The sequence below is a fragment of the Pelmatolapia mariae genome, linkage group LG6 (genome assembly GCF_036321145.2).
Source record: "Pelmatolapia mariae isolate MD_Pm_ZW linkage group LG6, Pm_UMD_F_2, whole genome shotgun sequence".
NCBI lineage: Eukaryota > Metazoa > Chordata > Actinopteri > Cichliformes > Cichlidae > Pelmatolapia > Pelmatolapia mariae.
In genome coordinates, this window is record NC_086232.1 from 18,124,723 (window position 1) to 18,142,636 (window position 17,914).

The 17,914-nt window shown below is 40.0% G+C and overlaps 1 protein-coding gene across 3 annotated transcripts in view; it reads right to left on the minus strand.

The window, feature by feature from the left end:
- The window catches only part of fhip1aa (FHF complex subunit HOOK interacting protein 1Aa), a 30,667-nt gene extending 14,404 nt beyond the window's left edge, over positions 1-16,263 (minus strand). Inside the window, exons 1-3 of one of the 3 annotated variants that reach the window (XM_063476068.1) lie at positions 16,067-16,263; positions 2,275-2,335; positions 221-441 (exon numbers count right to left, since the gene is read on the minus strand). In XM_063476068.1, the coding sequence (XP_063332138.1) occupies positions 221-328 (108 nt within the window). In that variant the 5' untranslated portion in view covers positions 329-441; positions 2,275-2,335; positions 16,067-16,263. Of the gene's footprint in view, positions 1-220; positions 442-2,274; positions 2,434-16,042 lie in introns of those variants that run through there. The other 2 variants (XM_063476067.1, XM_063476069.1) reach the window with 2 other exon arrangements.
- Between the last annotated feature and the right edge of the window lie 1,651 nt (positions 16,264-17,914).

Consider the following 17,914-nt stretch of genomic DNA (forward strand, 5'->3'; position numbering starts at 1 on the left):
TATGCCGCATTATATTTTCTAAGGAAAATGGAAAAATGGGTGCTTTTTAACCACATTTTTGTTTGTGAACATGTTTGTTTAACCTTTTTTAGAGGATATCAGGTGCATACTTCTGCAGTTAAGAGATCCAGGCAAGCAATTCTTTGCTTCTAGTGTGAAAAACTAAGCTAGCTGAAGACTTCACAGTTCTGAGACTGTTAGCTTGGCGCTGGTGTTTTACCTGAGCCCAGTGGTTCTTGAACACAATCATGCAGGTCTCTGGGTCCACCCCTTTCAAGACCAGAGACTGTCCGTCACGGTTTCCACTGGCAACCACCGAGGCCATCATGGTGACCGGATCGCATGTGGGTTAAACCATGTCATAGGCAGGACAGGGAGGGCTTTCCTGGCTGCTCACTGGGCGTTACCAAAACCAGAGAAAGAGAGATGATCACAGGAGACCTGAGGAGTCAAATAAAAGAGGAAACACAAAATGATATCATACACAAAGCCAAAAAAGTTTGCTTCATAAGATAGCAGCACAGTGATATGGCTGGTGATTGCTGCAGACTGCAATCCCTCTTTGCTTCTGCATGGCCAGCTAGGAGCTATGACAGGCATGCAGGAGAGAGAACAACAACAAGCCAAGTCAGAGGAGTCAGTCGAGGAGAGAAAGAGAAGCTGCGTCAAGTTTGACTTTACCGTCTCCTGCAGCAACTCTGCGCTTCACACCGAGCTGTCAAATCGCTTTTGGAATATATCATACGCCCCCATTGGATTCCTGCAGGCCCCTGGATATCACTCTCATTACAGAAATATTTTGTGACATCAGAAGGCGAGCAGCAACTGGGTGTGTCTGCTATGGCTGAATGTGGGGATCAAGGAGGGTAATAAAAATTTAATAAAATACAGGACACTGTTAGTTCTGTAGATCACACGTGATTAATTGCATGTCTCGCTTTTACTTCTGGATCAAAAATATTACAAAATGTATGAAAGCACTGCTCACACTGCTTGTTTGGATGAAAGAACATATATTATTTTAGCCAAAAATAGCCTGAGGGCAGCTTCGCACAGCAGTTCCAACACTCACACTGGCACCATAAAAACTCTGGAAGACGCTCACTCTTTTTACCCCCTTAGGAAAGGAACTAGTTTGTTGTTTCCCTTGGAAAGCATGTTCATGGAAAGATTCATACAGCCAAAACTGAACAGAATGAGAGTAGCGCTTTTCGAAACAGAAACATGTGAGCTGCCATATAACCAAAACAAAACGAGTTCCCTGCTACACAGTTCCCTGTGACACGCTTCCAGGTACTGTGCAGGCCTTTGCTTCACAAAAAAGAACATCAGGATGTAACACGGATCCCTTTCCTGTGTGTGCCGACAGATACCAACAATCAAACAAAAGGTCCACAGCCCAAGCCATGGAGCGTACTTTCAACTAGAAATCAGTTTTACCGGATGAACCTGGATAAACTAATTATACTTAATATATATCAACAGCAATAGCACTACTTAACTATTAACATAAATACGAGAGGGTTTTTACCTGTGTATGAGAAGCCCAGCAGCTCATGGGAGTTCAGATTTGTTTTTTAAAACTGTAGATCTGCCTTAATGTTTTGTTAAACATTAAAAACTAGAACAGTTTTTAATGTTTTATATTAAAGATAAAGTCCCAAAGCCAATGAGCCACTATTAAGGCTTGATGTTTTACCTGTTGAGCTGATTTGTGTCCACTTGAGTTGACAAGTTGTGTTGGGAGATCTTTAGGATTCATTACTGGGAAAACATACAGGTTGTTAAGATACTTCAATACAAACCAGCAGGCTGACAGAGCCACCCCTACAACCCAGCCACTAGCCTGGCTACAAGCAAACTTTCCAGCACTACACAATGACATGACAAAGTGCGTTTGTCTGTGAATACTAACACAATGATGGGACCAAGTCAGGCAGTCCCAATACGGAGGGCGATATGGGAACCGTCACCACAGGGGACCAACTGTAAAACACACAGCAGCCGCACAACATGGGGCCCCAATTTACGGCTTCTAGTCCCCAGCCCCTAAACGCATCTCCTGACGAATCACAGCTCACCACCCCCGCCCACCCTTCACTTTGCCCCAATACCACACAGAAACATCTCCGCCACCCATACACGTTAGGCTCACTTTGCCAGGCAAAACTTTTCACCCATCTGCTTTCAGTTACGAGTGACTGCAGGCCGGTTAGATTCTCAAGAAGGAATGTGAAAGCAGCGTGGAGCGAGCGTGCTGGCAGGATTTCTTACCTTGCGTGAATCATCTTCAACTGGCACGGGTCGCTAAGCAGACAAGGACCTCATTCTGCTCCTGTTGCACAAAAAAACCAAAACAAAAAGACAGACAGAGAGAAATATGAAAATATGTCAAGAGAGGAGCAGGAAGCGCCTGTGTGAGAGGCGAGGCATGGTGGGAAGTGACTGGACATGAGTAAGCTGCTCCGAGCACCAGTTGGATGGAGATGAAGAGGAGGTGGTTACAGGGAGGGAGCGAGGGAAGAGAAGGGAAGGAAAAGCAGAAGTGGGAGGGAGTGAAAAGGAAAAAAACAAGCTGAGTGAAAGTCTACAGAAAAATGAGGACATACAAGTACAAATTCCAGCAGTGCATGCAAGAAGACTAAGTTTACGTATACTGTATGGCAGCACTTAATATTCCTATAAGAATTCATAATTCACAGAAGAATAACGTGATTATCCTTTCCAGTTCGTGATGTGACACTGCACAGCAGCCGTCCTGAGCTGCGAGAGGCCAGCTGCCCTCTCTGGCACCAGCACGACCCATCATGTAAAACATGTCACTTAAGACAGCAGCCTTAAAAGTCTCAGGGTCCAACTTGTAGTTGTGTACACTGTAACACAAACCACAAAAGCTGCACGCTGCTTTTAATCCACGTTGATATTCTGAGCAGATCCAATTCAGAAATGTGTCTTTCTTGGAAAGTGTGCAAGACTTTCCTAAAGCGTGATGTCGTGTATACAGCAACAGTCGGACGGAGACAGGTGTGGGTGTGTGTGTGTGTGTAGTACATGCACAAGTTCTTAGAAAAGCACCAATCCAAGCGTTTGTTGACTCATCTTTGGCTCAGTCCCACTCCCAGCAGTACATTATACAAACTGTCCATCGGTCCGCACTCTGTTTAAAGCCACATAACATGTCTACATAAGAATAACACGGGGAGCAGTTTTGTTCAGAGCTCTTCAACCTGTGGACAGGAGGTGCTTACAAATTGAATTGCCAGCCTTGTGATTAATTATTAAACTACATGCAGCTCACAGCTGCTCCAAATTTGCCTTCGTTTTCCTATTTATGGCCTGACAGCAGATATTAAGACACGGGTTGGCAGCTTGGTCAAACAGGCGCGAGGTGCTGACTGTAGAAGTTGAATCAAGAATGGTTGCTATGATTTAATCATTTATAACTGGTGTGATAACAGTGCTGCGTAATCACACCTCCTGAAAAGATCAAGAGGGATTAATTCCATTTTAAGTGAAGGTGAAGGTGCGGGCATAAATCTTTGTTACATAAAATGATTCATTTAAAACAAGTGAATCAGCTGAGTGGGCTGGGCAACACATGGTGGATTCTGACTTATAACACATGTCAGTGTAGTCGATTCTTCTGCTTTCAGCTGCTCCTTTTAGGGGCCAACACAGCGGATCATATGCCTCCATCTCTCCATCTCTTTAACACCAACCACCTGAATGTACTTCTTCACTCCATCCATGAAACTTCTGTGTGGTCTTCCTCCTTTTCTCCTACCTGGTAGCTCCACAGTCAATGCACTTTGTCCACTATATCCATTAAAAGAGTAAAATAAATTTAGAAGTATATTTGAGGTAGTGTAAGAGTAGTCTCTGTAGTAGTAGTAGTAGTAGTAGTAGTAGTAGTAGTACTCTGGCCACAGTTTGAGATAAACAGACAAGCACAGATAACCATGGGACACAGTATAGTGAAGCAACATCAGGCTATCTAACAGACTGTATAAAAAGTGGCCCTGAAAAGTGAAGCCAATGGGCAAACCGGCATTGTTTTCAAATGACCAGCAGGGGGCAGCTTCTCAGGTTGACCCAAGGCTCCCTCATCAGCAATCTCAATAAATATGTTCCAGCAGAGGTTTTGTCCTCGACTCTGCTATTAAGTTTCCTTTAGTATAGCATGAAGTTCATTTTCTCAGTTTGAGACTGATGTAAGGCCTTGCCTCCTCCCTTAAACGACTACCATCTGCACTGCACTATTGATGCCCTTGTTCACAAAAAATAAAATAAAATAAAATAGCAGGTCCAAAGTATCTTTTATTCTTCAAAACATCAAATTTCTGAACATGACCAACACAATTATTATGCAAATTATTTTTACCAACGTTATTATGCAAGGAGAGTGAAAGTGTGTATATTGCGTGCTAATGTCTGATCTTGAACTGATTGTTTTACTACATGCGGTGTATACACACGTCATGGGACATATAAATGTATCGATCTATCTAAACAACATAAATCAGGGATATGCACTGCCACTCAATCTCTCAGTCAGATCCACACCTTTCTCATCCCATCCAGTTTCACAAGTGGATATCAGCTAAGCAGCTGAAAGTAAACCAGTAAGTAATTTCCTTCACTTTTTTAAATTCTCTATAAGATCAGTAACCCTCTCAAGCTCTTTTTATATGAAAAAATTATTCATGGAACAGCTGACTCTTTAGATATATCACCTAACTTAACTGTTGCAGTTTAAGTCTAAGAGCAGTTACAGATTTATATTAACGAACTGATCCTACAAGAGGAAAAACAAAACAAAACAACAACAACACAACAATACCTGTATGCCCCGAGGTGTTTTTTTATATGAGCATGGGATTATTTTAGAGATTAAAGTATGGTATTATACATTGTTTGTTAGGATTTCTGGATTAGTTTGTTTACATTTTTTCTGCACCCTGTCTATTGTCTCGCCTTCCTGCAATGCCGTCTGGTCCACATCACACTGCCAGGTTCACTTGTGTGTCAGCATCACTGCCTCTCAACTTAATTTTCAGCTGCATTTCCCCCGGGTTCCCACGTCGATACAGCCATCAGTTTTTGATACACAGGATATTATCAAAAGCTCCCGTTTCAGAATCATTTGTTCTTTTGTCAGGGGGTACAATTTTCAAGATAAGCTCAAGCAGTGATTAGCTGCTCCTGGACAACAATACACCTGCAACAACTATGTCTCAAATCTCCATTCGGTACAGCAGGTTACTTGACCTATTAATAGCCAAATAGGTCAGGATTTGGGCCTAGCAACAGAAAGGAGACTGTGCCCCAGCACTTTCTACTCACCTAATACCCCAAACAATCCAACGAGCATCCGACACAGCACGAGAACAAAGCCACTTATTTCTGAGAATTAAAATGTGCTTTTTGAAGAAATCCAGTTCTAGGCCTGTTATGGAAAATCATGACCTACATTTACAGGTCTCATTTACAGTACTTGCTGTCGCACAAAGAGAGAGACAGACTACTCTTACCCATAAGTCACTGCTCTACTTGCTCAAAATAACCTGAAATACAGTAGAGTCATGAAAAGGTTTAAAATACAGGCTGCTGAAAACATCTTTTGTCTGTGTGAATCTGTGAGCTGCTTCTGAAAGAGTTTCTACAGCAACTATCCAATTACAGTCATTTGATAATTACACATATTTGTTGCTTCCACATCAGAGTCACAAACATAAGACAGAAAGACTGGGATGGTACCTTCTTTTTCCTACAGCCCTGTGCAAAAGTTTTGAGCCAACTCTCTCTTTTTTTTTTTTAAATATATATTTTGCTTCAAAGGAGCCAGACATCTTGGTCACTTTTTAAAGTGCTCTTGAGCAATGGGTCTCTGGGCTTTCTGAAGGTCTTTCGAAGATTGTATTTGGACATTCCCTGCTTTTTCATGCACTTTCAGTCTAGTCCTTGTACCTGAACACACCACAGAGGAATGTTTTTTGTTATTTTTTGCTTAGGTATTTTTTTTATGCCAGTTAACACTGACCTATGAACTATTTAGGCATAATTAGTGCAGTGTCTGAGCATAACAGACATCTCAGCAAAGAGCCAACTTTAAATTGTAGCTTTAGGTACTTTGCTACTAGCAGCCTGCCGCAGAAAAGTATAATTCGTTCCCCTTTCTTTAGCTGAATCTTTAAAAATACCAAAGACTGGGCTGGAAAAGTAGAAGATGAACAACAAGAAAAAAAAAAAGAAAAAAGAAAAAACCTACAGCAGATGGACAGCATGTCAAATTTGTGTCCTTAAGAAAGAAACTGTAAAACATCCTGCAAAGACCTGACACAGAACCTGAGAGATGAACAGGGAGAAGAGGCAGGTATGCCCAATTACACAAGAACTGCACTGAGAATCAGTGATGGCAGGTTTTCTCTATTAATGAATCCAAATGGATTTTTCGCATCAAATCTACATCATTATATACAGAGGTGGTCACGAGAGAGGTACAGCAAAGAGTGTCTACAGCCATCTATAAAACACAGTGGAGGCTGTGTCATGGTTGGGACTGCGTTTTAGCAATTCCAATCCCATTGGCTCTGTTTTGGGAGTGCCTACCATCGCTAAACAGCACATCAAAGACATTACATTCATGCAATTTAATTGCATGGTCAAATGTTTGTGCTTTTTAGAGTTATTTACCCACTAATTACATTTAAAGTAATGCAGTACGTTGCTTAATTATTCGCAGGAGAAAGTAATTCATATGATCTTTTCCTTAGTATTTAGGTATGAACACAAAGCCAACAGCACAAAGCAAGGATGAAAACCACACAAAGAGACTTCAAAGCGATCGCCACAGTGAGTCTATTTTAGAAACATGTACAGGCAGAAATGGAGGCTGCAGCCTGACTGCTCATCACTGCCTTTGTCACCTGCTGAAGTTCAGGGTTTGGCTGCTGGGTTGAGATCAGCATTCACTCAGTTTTAACATCACTCTAGGTTCTTCACTGGCTTATTGTTAGGATGCTGTCTGTGCAGGTGCTTGCAAAGAGCCAAAGTTGTGTTAGCAGCATAATAAGATTGGCAACGTGCAAACTGCATCCAGAACAGAAACAAAGTGCTCTCATTCTTTTGTGTCCATATCCACGTTGCAGACTGTGCCACCATTTACCTCTTGCAGCACACGAACTGAAATCAGCCGATTGTAGCGCAAGTGCGACTGGAATCAATAAGCAGGATTGATAAACAAGCAGACTAACAATTCCAAGGAACTGAACTACTGGGAAGCGGTTCTCTAGAAAAAAAAAAACGGTTCTCTGTACTGGGGATCAGATTTTGATCCACTATGTGATACCATCTAATTGGCAAAGAGTTCATTTTTCAGTAGGCAAAGATTCCAAACACACTATCAGTGGAGTAAAAGCATATCTGGATTAATCAAAAAAACCCACAAAGAAACATTTTCATTGGCCTCCCCAGAGCAGAGTCTGGGGTCTTTCTGTGTGGCGTTTGTATATTCTCCCCATGTCTGCATGGGTTCTCTCCGGGTACTCCACCTTCCTCCCACAGTTTGGTAAATTAGTGATTCTAAATTGAACGTAGGCGTGAATGGTTGTCCATGTCTGTGTTAACTCTGTGACCGACTGGCACCCTGTCCAGGTTGTACCTTAGCTCTATGACACTGGGATGGGCTTCAGCTGCCTGGGACCCTGAAATGCAGAATAAAACGGATGGATGGAGGGTGGTGGTGGCTCCAGACTTTTGCTCAGTTTCATATCCTAGTGGTCGTCTGTATTTCTTCCTGCAGATCTTAGATGTTCAACACACTGAAAACTAACGCCCACACTGAATTAAAAATGCTCAATTAAAAACTGAAAATGAATAAATAAAATCCAAAGCTGTGACAAAGCCAACATAAATGTCCCTGTTTTTTCCCCCCCACTAATTTCACAGATACAGTGCACCATTACTCAAAGCTCTGCGGGGTTACTTTACACTTGCTGTGCATCATTTCTAAAAATGGTTCTGGCAGCATTTAGGGCCTGCTGCAAATTCATGTCCTCTACATCAACATAAAAATCGGTGCATCATTACGAACATGTTATTAGAAAACATTCAAGATCCCATTTTAGCAACAGCATTGCATCACACCTCTGTCACAGTGCCAGCTGCAAATGGTTGCACAAGTTTAAGCAATTACTTATAATCACGACACAGCAGCACACTAGACATCCATAATTTCTAAAGCTTAAAGAGCAGCACTCCAAAGGTAAACACCAAAAAGAGATCAGTTTCTGATGAATCAAAGTGAAATAAAGACACGGACTGATGGGAACAGATAGGATCAAACATGATGTAAAAATGAAAGAAATGTTCACCTCTAGGCCTTTTGTCATTTCTTCTTTCTGATCTGGTTTCGGCATTGTCAGCCGACTGCAATCCCAGAAGGTTTCATACACAAAGGTGTGTCCTGTGCAAATACCTGAAAGGGGGGACACACCTTTAACTCAGCGTAAGGATCATATTTCTCGCTAAACAGGAGCTTTGATCAGCTGAGCATGAAAAAAAAAAAAAATACAACTTATTATGCTTCTTTTCTAAACCTGCCTTTTATTAAAAGGTGCAGCATTCAAAGGAGAGTTTCAATGCTTCCATCAACTTAAAGGTGCTGTTTAAAGCGGAGAAACTCGCAGCAACCATAGCAACCCAGAGACCAACAGGCCCATTAAAGTGATAGCAGCTGCTGAAATATTTAGAGCTATAGGTGAAACCGCTCAAGGGTAATGTAGTGTCTGGTCTGAGTGTTTATACTCCTCAATAATCCAATAGGCAGCACAGCAGGGAGGAAGAAAAGCCATTGTTTTTATGTAGATGCTGACCACTGTGCCAGTTCATCATCTTTACAGGAGTCAGACTAAAGTAAAGCTTAAATTACATATTATTAATTTTTATGTTCATTTCAGTCTTTGTTAGACATAAAAGATAAAGAGGTTAAGGCACAAGTAGCATCTCAAACCACCCAATAATACCTCATTTGGAAATCAGCACATACCAATAACAAAGGTATAAAATATCTAACGAGCAGCAAAACATTTCTGTGACAATATCTAACCAGACAAAACAACATTTCAACATGATTAGGTGATTAGTGCACAAATATTTCACCCCTAAAATTACATGTGTGTGAATTCTGTCAGATGTAAACACTACAGGCCAGATGTGATTCATTTAGCATTTGCTAATGCTAAATTAGCTTAGCTGCAACATTCCACTCTATAGTTTTTCTAAATGTTAATTTAATATAGTATAATATATTGTGCTTGTAGCAGTACTATATTGCAGTAAAAGAGTTCCCTATCCAAATAATACTTCTCTTCCTTTGACTAAAATGAACAGTGCTTAGAAACTGTTGAGAAAAGTAAAAAGATAGCATGCTAATACTTTTGTAAAAAGCCATCTTTCTTCAAACAAAAATATTTTTATATCATGTATGTTGTTTCATTCATTGAAATGCTGTTTCTTAGGCCACTATGTGTTCAGTAAGGACTGTAACTAGCTTGTGAAATAAGACCGTCTTATGTAAGCAGATAACTTTGCTCCATGCCTTTGGATTTTCACATGCACACGACGGCTAATGGCTTGATTTGCCATTATATGCAAAATGATTCATCAACGTGTCCAAAGGCAGATTCTCAGTTTAGCTTGAAGGAAACAAAAGGAGGAGAAGAAAGGAAAAGAAGAAGAAAAAAAATCTATATTAAAAGACAGTACATAAAGCCTGAAAGAAAAAAAAAAATATACCACTTAAAATAACCAAGCTCTTTATACAGAGGGGATAAAACTAAGAGAGACTGACCAGAACACACAAAAACCAACTTTTAATCAAAGTTATCCAATGTCTTGTCACTCTCTTAGTCTACTCTTAAGCGATAAAGCTTCAAAAAGCTTTTTACATCAGAGGAAGATAAGGTGTATCCCAGTTCCTGCCGCTGATATGAAGCATTAAGTCATCCTTTACCTGAATGCGGACAAGTCAATGCAAGTGTGTTCACTGAATTTTCACCATTCAGCATTTGAGGCGTGAATGTTATTCACGGTCACGCCTAACTGAGTTACAGTTCAGTCAATTTTAACTCATTTAGGTGTTGGTAGAAATATAGATACAGCAATATGTTACAGCTTCTAACTTCAGTACATCTTAAAATGTTTATCAAAACATGCAAACACGTTATGATTTTTTTTAATGATCCCAATTAACAATTCAAAATTGGGGTGCTAATTCATTAGATTTACACAAATATTATAATTACTTTAAAAAAAACATAATGGGACTCAGCTAGTCCACAGGGAAGCCAGTAGATACTTCATTCTGCTTTTTGTTTTTTTTAATGAGCATTTTATTTCTGCTTCTTCTGAACAAACGCTGTGATTTGTCGTAGACGATGATGCAATGTACTGAGTATTGCTACACTGCGATACCATTGTTACTGTGGGAAACAATAACAATAGAGCAATATGATACAATCATGTAGACTTGATAGTACCATATTCTATGAGTTACACAAAACTCTTACAGATTAAAGTCTAACAATATTGTGTCAGACTCTGTAGAAAAAAATAAAATAAAATCTTAGTTTAATGTTAGCATGCTAACGGTAATTTTTAGCCAACACATAAATATTTGTTTATGAATCTCGGTGTTAGCATTTGCTAGCTTACTTACAAGGTTCTGGAAGCGTTTCCTAACAGTATCCCTGTTTCACATTAGCAGTTTAATTGTGTAGCTTTAATTATCTAAGCTTTGTTTATGAGAATTTTTGCCTATTCTGTTAGTTCTCTTTATAGAACGGTAAATAGACTGGTTTTTATACAGCCCTGTGTAATTAAAGTTCCCAAATTTATAGAAATGCTACAAAAAACATGCCCTTTCTACCTTCCTTTTTTCTTTTCTTTTTTTCCCTTCCTCCGACCTTCACAAGTTAAATTACCGCATTGCATGTGTGCCGGTGACATCATTCCTTCATTCATGTTGGCAGGGGAGACTTTAGCCTGTCCTCACGCTACAATAGGCGACTGTCAGCGATAAGAGTGTATTTTGTGTGGGTATATCCTATCTCTGCTCTCCTCCTGCTTCCTCTGGAGCTCGTTTGCATCGCATCTCCCTTGCTGATAAAACAGACATGTTTGCATGTGGGATGGAAGAAGGAAGAAGATACGAGGCTTCTTGTGAAGTTCAGAGATGTTTATCAGATAGACGAGAGAGAGCTACAGCACCAAACTGACATAATTAACCAAGAAGATGAAAAGTTTTTTTTGTTTTTTTAAACAAAAAGGGAGCTTATGCAAATAAATAAATAATTCACAGCTAGCAGCAGAACGTTTCTTTTTAATTTTCAGTCTTGTAGACGTCACTTTTCTTTTCCTTACAAACATTCAGTCAAAGAAAAAAAACATTGGCCTTAAAGCACCCAAGAACTCGTCCTATACAATATTTTTTTTGTTTGCACGTAATTTTCAAAGCAAAACAGATGCAAAACAAGACAGTATACCCTGGGAACTGTTTATCAGAGTAGTAAATACTAGCCTCTACACCTGCACAATAACTCTTCATGTTATCAGAGTACAAACTGCTGACTTGATAGAAAAAAAGAAAAAAAACAAAAAAAAAAAAAACAACCTTCTTCCAGTTCATTGTAGGACAACATAAGTGGTTCAACCAGATTGAGTGACAGTGTATTCGTTTCACAGCACAGTCACGACACTACAGAGTCTGTTGGAGTTCTCTCAGTAGAATTAGGCCTCGCCAACAAACAGGACCATACTGCATAGGTTACCAACAATGATCATAATTGAAGTAATAGAAGTCAGTTTTGTGATGAGGATACATCAGACTAAGAGGGAGTTGCGGATTAAAATTTCTGAACACAGGAGTAATATTGGAAATAAAGATCAGAGACCCTGTTTAGCCAGGCATGGCATTTATGGCATTCATGGTCTACGGTTCATAGGAATTGAAGCGAAGCCATCAATGAAAAGAAGTGGCGATGATGTGGTAAAGTTGTTCAAAGGGATGCCTGTTGGATATATCATTTAAAAACTGTAACCTGGTGGATTAAATGAATAATTGCTGTCGTCTTGATTTTTATGATTTATACATGTGGTGCACAAACTTACTCAATTTATATTTCTCAACCCTCATTCTTATATGTGTTTAAAACTGATTTATGTGTTTTGTTTGGGTTCAGTTTTATTTATGTGATTATTAACACCAGCAATTATCTAATATATATCATTTGTAAAGGTTGCTAAGAAAAAATAAGAAAAATAATTCATCAATTAGTTTGAAACACTGAAGATGTTAATAAAGAATTAAATTGGAACAAATTCATGTAGCAGAAGAGAACGAATGAATGAGTTGTTGTTGCAATCATTTGAGATACTTTCAGAAAACATGGGAAAATTCAGTCAGTTGTTTGAATTCACCTTATTGCTTGATTATAAGTGACTTTACAGTAAAAAGCATGTTTAACTAAAGTGGAAATGCTGCCAATTGAAAACGCTCAATTTAAAACCTAAGGAAGCATTTACAGCCAAGTTATCCTAACCTAAACCTCCTGCCCCAGCATCTTATTACGTGCGCTTAAGCCATTAATTTAGCTCTCTATTGTACTCTATATGTTGCATTTCCATTCATGACAAACTAACACCCTCACCCAACTTCCAAACAAAAACAGGCTCAGATTAACTGCTGCTATTGCTGATCTGTTTAGCATATTTGTCACCTCTCGGGGTCTGCGTCAGGACACGAGAGGGGAAGGTTTAGCTAATCCCAACCACGGGACAGCTGAGCTGGCTTGTTTATGGAGGGCAAAGTGGGAAAACACACAGAATCACCTACTGATGTGTTTAGATTTCTCACAGCTTTATGTCTTGTCAAGTATTTTCAGACTGAGTAATAACAGATAGGCACAGATAAGTAAGGTAAAGCAAATCAAAAACTTGTGACCTGAAGCTGTGCATGTAAATCACATTAGCATGAACAGCTTTCAGTGTCTAGCATGCTGCAGTAGATCCTGTGTGTGTAAAGGCCCTGGAAGCAGGTCTGAGCATTGATCTTAGCCAAACACATTGTTGGACTGCTTGAGTCCCCCCGCCTCTGAACATCAGTAATAATCGTACAGATGACTGATTAACTGTACATTCCTCTCATGCCTCAGAAACTGCTCTCAACTCTTCATAAGGTTTAAACTTCACTTGCACTCTTGCTGCATGTTTAATCTACTCCTGCTTAAAAGGATGTGAGAGATGAGAGAGAGAGAGAAAGTAGGAGGCAGGCCCACCACAGCTCATAAGCACTTATAAACAACAGACAGTAGACTGCATTAAACAAGAGAGTCTGTAAAACTGCCTCGAATTACAGAAGTTTTGCTAAACTTTAAAATTACCCGACGCCATAACAACCTCACATTTTTACATCCTTTGCAGTTGAGGCATTTTAAAAACAAGCCTGAGCAGATACTGCAGACCAGCCAGGTCAAACTCATTTTACATCACGTCACACGTGCAGCCCACTTTGACCTCTGTGGGCTGCATGTGTGCCGGACCAGTAAAACTCTCCTTTCTGCCAGCGTAAAGAAGTTTAACAACGCATCGAGTCCCTCAAGTATCTTAATATAAGAACAAAGAAGTGTAGTTTCAACATTACATAGGAAAATACTGTTAAAAATACAAAATCTATGCCCTCCTTCAAAATTTGCCAAACCATCCAGTGGGACCATCTTGTGATTGACAAATCACTACGGTATGAGCTCCTCTGTTTCCTACTCAGATCCACACCCGACTCATGATGTCTGGTTTCGAAAAGGCAAGATTGCAACATCCAAAATGCTCAGCACAAGGCTTCATCGCCAGCTGACATCACAGTGGCTCCATCCATTTTTTTGTTTTTGTTTTTAAATGAACAGTTCTCACTGAATATCTCTAAAGAGACAATTCTGCAGAGAAGCCCTGATATGCTTAAATGCCATCCATCCACAGAAGTCCAGCTGTGACCAGAGTGTGGTTTTAGGTCACTGCTTGTGTGCTGGGATGCCTTTAAACTGGATCCACATGAAGAGCACTTTGAAGACCAGTTCAGCCACCACAGTAGCCACATCTGACGATGACATGCAGACGTCTGAAGAGGACACTTGTCCTAAAATAAAGATCAAGCAGTGTGGCAGAAATCACATAACCCAAGCGTGGCATTTCAGTCACGTGATAACACGGTTTACTGTGCGAGGGACGCGTGAGTGACCTCAATTTGTCATATCTGAAGTGATAAAAAGTGAACCAATGATAACAGGACAAACGCCATTGCCTAAAACACCAAGTGCACAAACACATTTATATCTTTTAAGTGCCTTATGTTCACACGCATGCAACACTTAGGGAGAAAATTTACTTGTATACTGTAGCAGTCAAACAATTAGTCGATTAAGCAGTTCGCATACTGACAATAAATGATTTTGTCTTTTATCTACAATTTTTTTGACAGCGGTTTAATTGTTTTCAGTGACTATGAGCAAAATATATAAAGATACTGGCACGCTCAGTGCCCAAGGCAATGTTTATGCAAAGTTTCATCAAGATTAGTTCACTCATCAAGAAGGAGATAGAGGACAAACATAGACTATGAGGACTATTTGTAATCCTCATTCTATTCTCTAGTTGTAAAATATGTACTTATATATAATCTATACACCGATTTTTTTAAAGGAGGAAAAACATTAAAATGTAGATCATAGCCTTCTCTTCGTCATTTTACTGAACCGCTTGCATGAATGTGGACACATAAATGAGTCCCTACCGCTTCCAAATTTTTAACATACGTTTTTAAAAGGTATCAGCCAGCTATGTTATTGATTATCAAAATTAGGCTCATTTTAATTTACACAAGCACAGGCTGGACTTAAAGCAACCTGCACAGCTTTCCATTTACACCTATTAGTAGGGTTTATGGGATTAAACATGCATAATCGGCTGTTTTGCAGCTCCATGCATTTTGTCCCGTCATAAATTCCTTTAAAAAAAAAATGTCTCCTTTGGTAGTAAAGTTTGCCGACCTCTGATCCAAAACATTTCAACACACAAGTGAGAAAACCATGACTTTGGTTGAAAGTTGTAGTGAATCCCTTAAAGCTCAGATCAAGAGATCTAGTCTCGCTGTCACGTTGTTTCAAATATTTATTAATGATTTGATATGCTGCACTAAAATATGGTGACCTCTACCTTGAGATAAAACGTCAACTAATAAACTACAGAGGTTGTAGTAACTCATGACCGCCATCTCTTCATTGCCTAAATCGACGCTCAGAAGCTCAGTTTGCATCAGGTGATTGTGGAAAAAACCCCCAAAACAAAACAGTGATTTAGCGGGTAGAATAGGACCCCTGCACAGGAATGACACACATGAAACATTCATGATGTTTGCAGGTAACTCAACACCCGCACACTGCGTCCTGCCTGGGAGTGGATACCTGAGTTCAAAGCTCAGAAAAGAGCAGGCTGAAAGGCGATAGAGAGCATAACATAAAGTTTATAACAATGACAATAACAGCAGCAGCACGTGGATACAATATTTATCTCGTCCTGAAGATTCTGCGTCATTATGTAACCAGATCTGCGAACATTTTTATGAAGCATTGGCTGTTTTTTTATTGGTGTACTGAACTAAGATTAGACATAGGGTGGGTCTACTTTGTTTTCTACGGTCGGGCAGAAGTAGTCAAAGAGGAAACGAGGCAAAACAGAGTTTAGGTTTTCACTTCTCTAACGCCACAGGGATGCAAACTTGTCGCCGTGATCCTGGGTATCCCCCCCCGGTAAACCCAACAGAAAACACCCCGCAGTTTGGAGATACCCAACCCTTCCACTCGCACATGTTAGTCACAGAGTCTGGTGCTGTAAAAACAAGCAAGCAAAACTTAACATACAAGTCAAACTACTACTGCTACAAATCAGACCAAGTGTTGCCCGCCGAGCTGGCCTTTCCCGTCTTTTTTCTTACCGTCGGACTCGTAAAGATCCCCACCTTGGATAAGAGCGCACAGTGACGATCAGCAGCAGGTTTCCAACCACAGACACGCACTCGCTCTTTGAGCCCTCCGCAATAAATGTCCGCGTTTTCCACAGCTCCACAACGTCCCACTTTAGAAATAGTACACGGAGACAGCCTAAACGTAACCCAGATCCTTAACCTGGTCCGCGGCGCACACAGTGGAGGTGAGCCCACACTGATCCTCTTCTGATCGCTCCTCCCACAACACCAAGTGGTCATGTCCACTGAAGAGGTGTTTCTCTTTTTTTTAAATACCTTTTGGGAAATAACCACGTGACGATATGATTAGCGGCGTTTAGCACCCTGTAAATTCTGTAAATCAGGGAGCCATAGTAGTCTGTAAATGAATGGTGTCAGATGTAAGTACTTTTTTAACTATTATTTTTTTTCTGAACTGTCCCACTCGGACCCACACAACCGCTCGATCATTTTCGTCCTGCATAAGAAGATCTGCCTGATCGAGCTGATCTGGGAAAAGTTCGCCTTATTTATTTTTGAGAATTTAGATTTGAAGTCGAGATTAGAGTGTGGGTTTGAGATCAAGCAGGCTAAGAATAGGTGCTGTACAACGGTTTGCCCTATACTCTTCCCCGACTTTCCAAGTTGTGTATAAATCTGGGATTCAGCATGTCTAACTCCACCTATATCTCCAGCGGGATCATAATCATTGTGATTTCCAGCATGAAATTATACTGTAGAGTTATAAAAGAGACACAACCTCCATTTATGCTTGATTGAAAGATATATTTAGCCCAAGTCATAATTTAAGAAGTTAGATGCAAACGTATCTATAGCCCATAATTTCCGGTAGTTACACTGAGTCTTATAGGGGGGCTTTTATCGGGCATATTTTGACAGATTTGGCTCTGACTTCAGTGAGAGACGTTTTGGTTTTGTTTTGTTTTTTTAGTTTATGGTTATAAAGATGAGCAAGCCTGTAGCGGCATCTGGTGGTATGATAGATGAATTACATCTCCCCAGAGTAGCCTTTCAAAGGAAACGTGTCAACGACCGTCAAGAGTTATTACAGCAGCAGGTCGCAGGTGTAGTTCTGACTTACTGGAGGTTCGTATGAATATTAAACCTATGTAAATTAATGCAGGCTTGTAAATGATGAAGATTAATGATGAATGTGAAAAGGATCGGGATACATGTGACTGTTGACACACCCGGAACTTACAGCTTACATAAATCTCATTGGTTGACGGTGACATTTTCTAAATAAAGATTTATACAAATTTGAAACGAAAAAATAAAAATCTGTTTCTGCAATTCAAAATATCCAAGGGAGGAGGGATCCATCAACAAGAGCCTTGGACTCATAGATGAAGTTGTTGTGGTGGTCCCTATTTTATCATCTGAAGTTTTGTTTGTTTGTTTCAGGGTTTTTTCTTTTTCTTTTTTTCTCTCTTTTTTCCTTTTTCTAATTGATCATATTGTTGACTTGTTGACCCATAAATGTGACACATATCTGTCATTAGTGATATGAAGTCAGAATAAAGGCAAAAAGATTACTGTTGACTGCAGGGTATTTATCAATATAAACGTAGATATTAGACATAAAATAATAATGTTTAAAAAAAAAACTGCATACAAACATCGACAGTAACGACTACTGCCGGGGGGTCCGGTCACTGGATGTCGTCACCTCTGTCTGTCCACAGCGGGGCAGGACTCGGTGAAACTTCTAGTGGACAGGACAACAGCCGACTGCGTCGTCGTGTTATGCTCACAGATGACTGAGGAGCCAGCTGCTCCCAAGATCTAACTTTTTTTTCTTTTTTATCCGTTTTTTCAATTTCCACATCGTTTCATACCAAT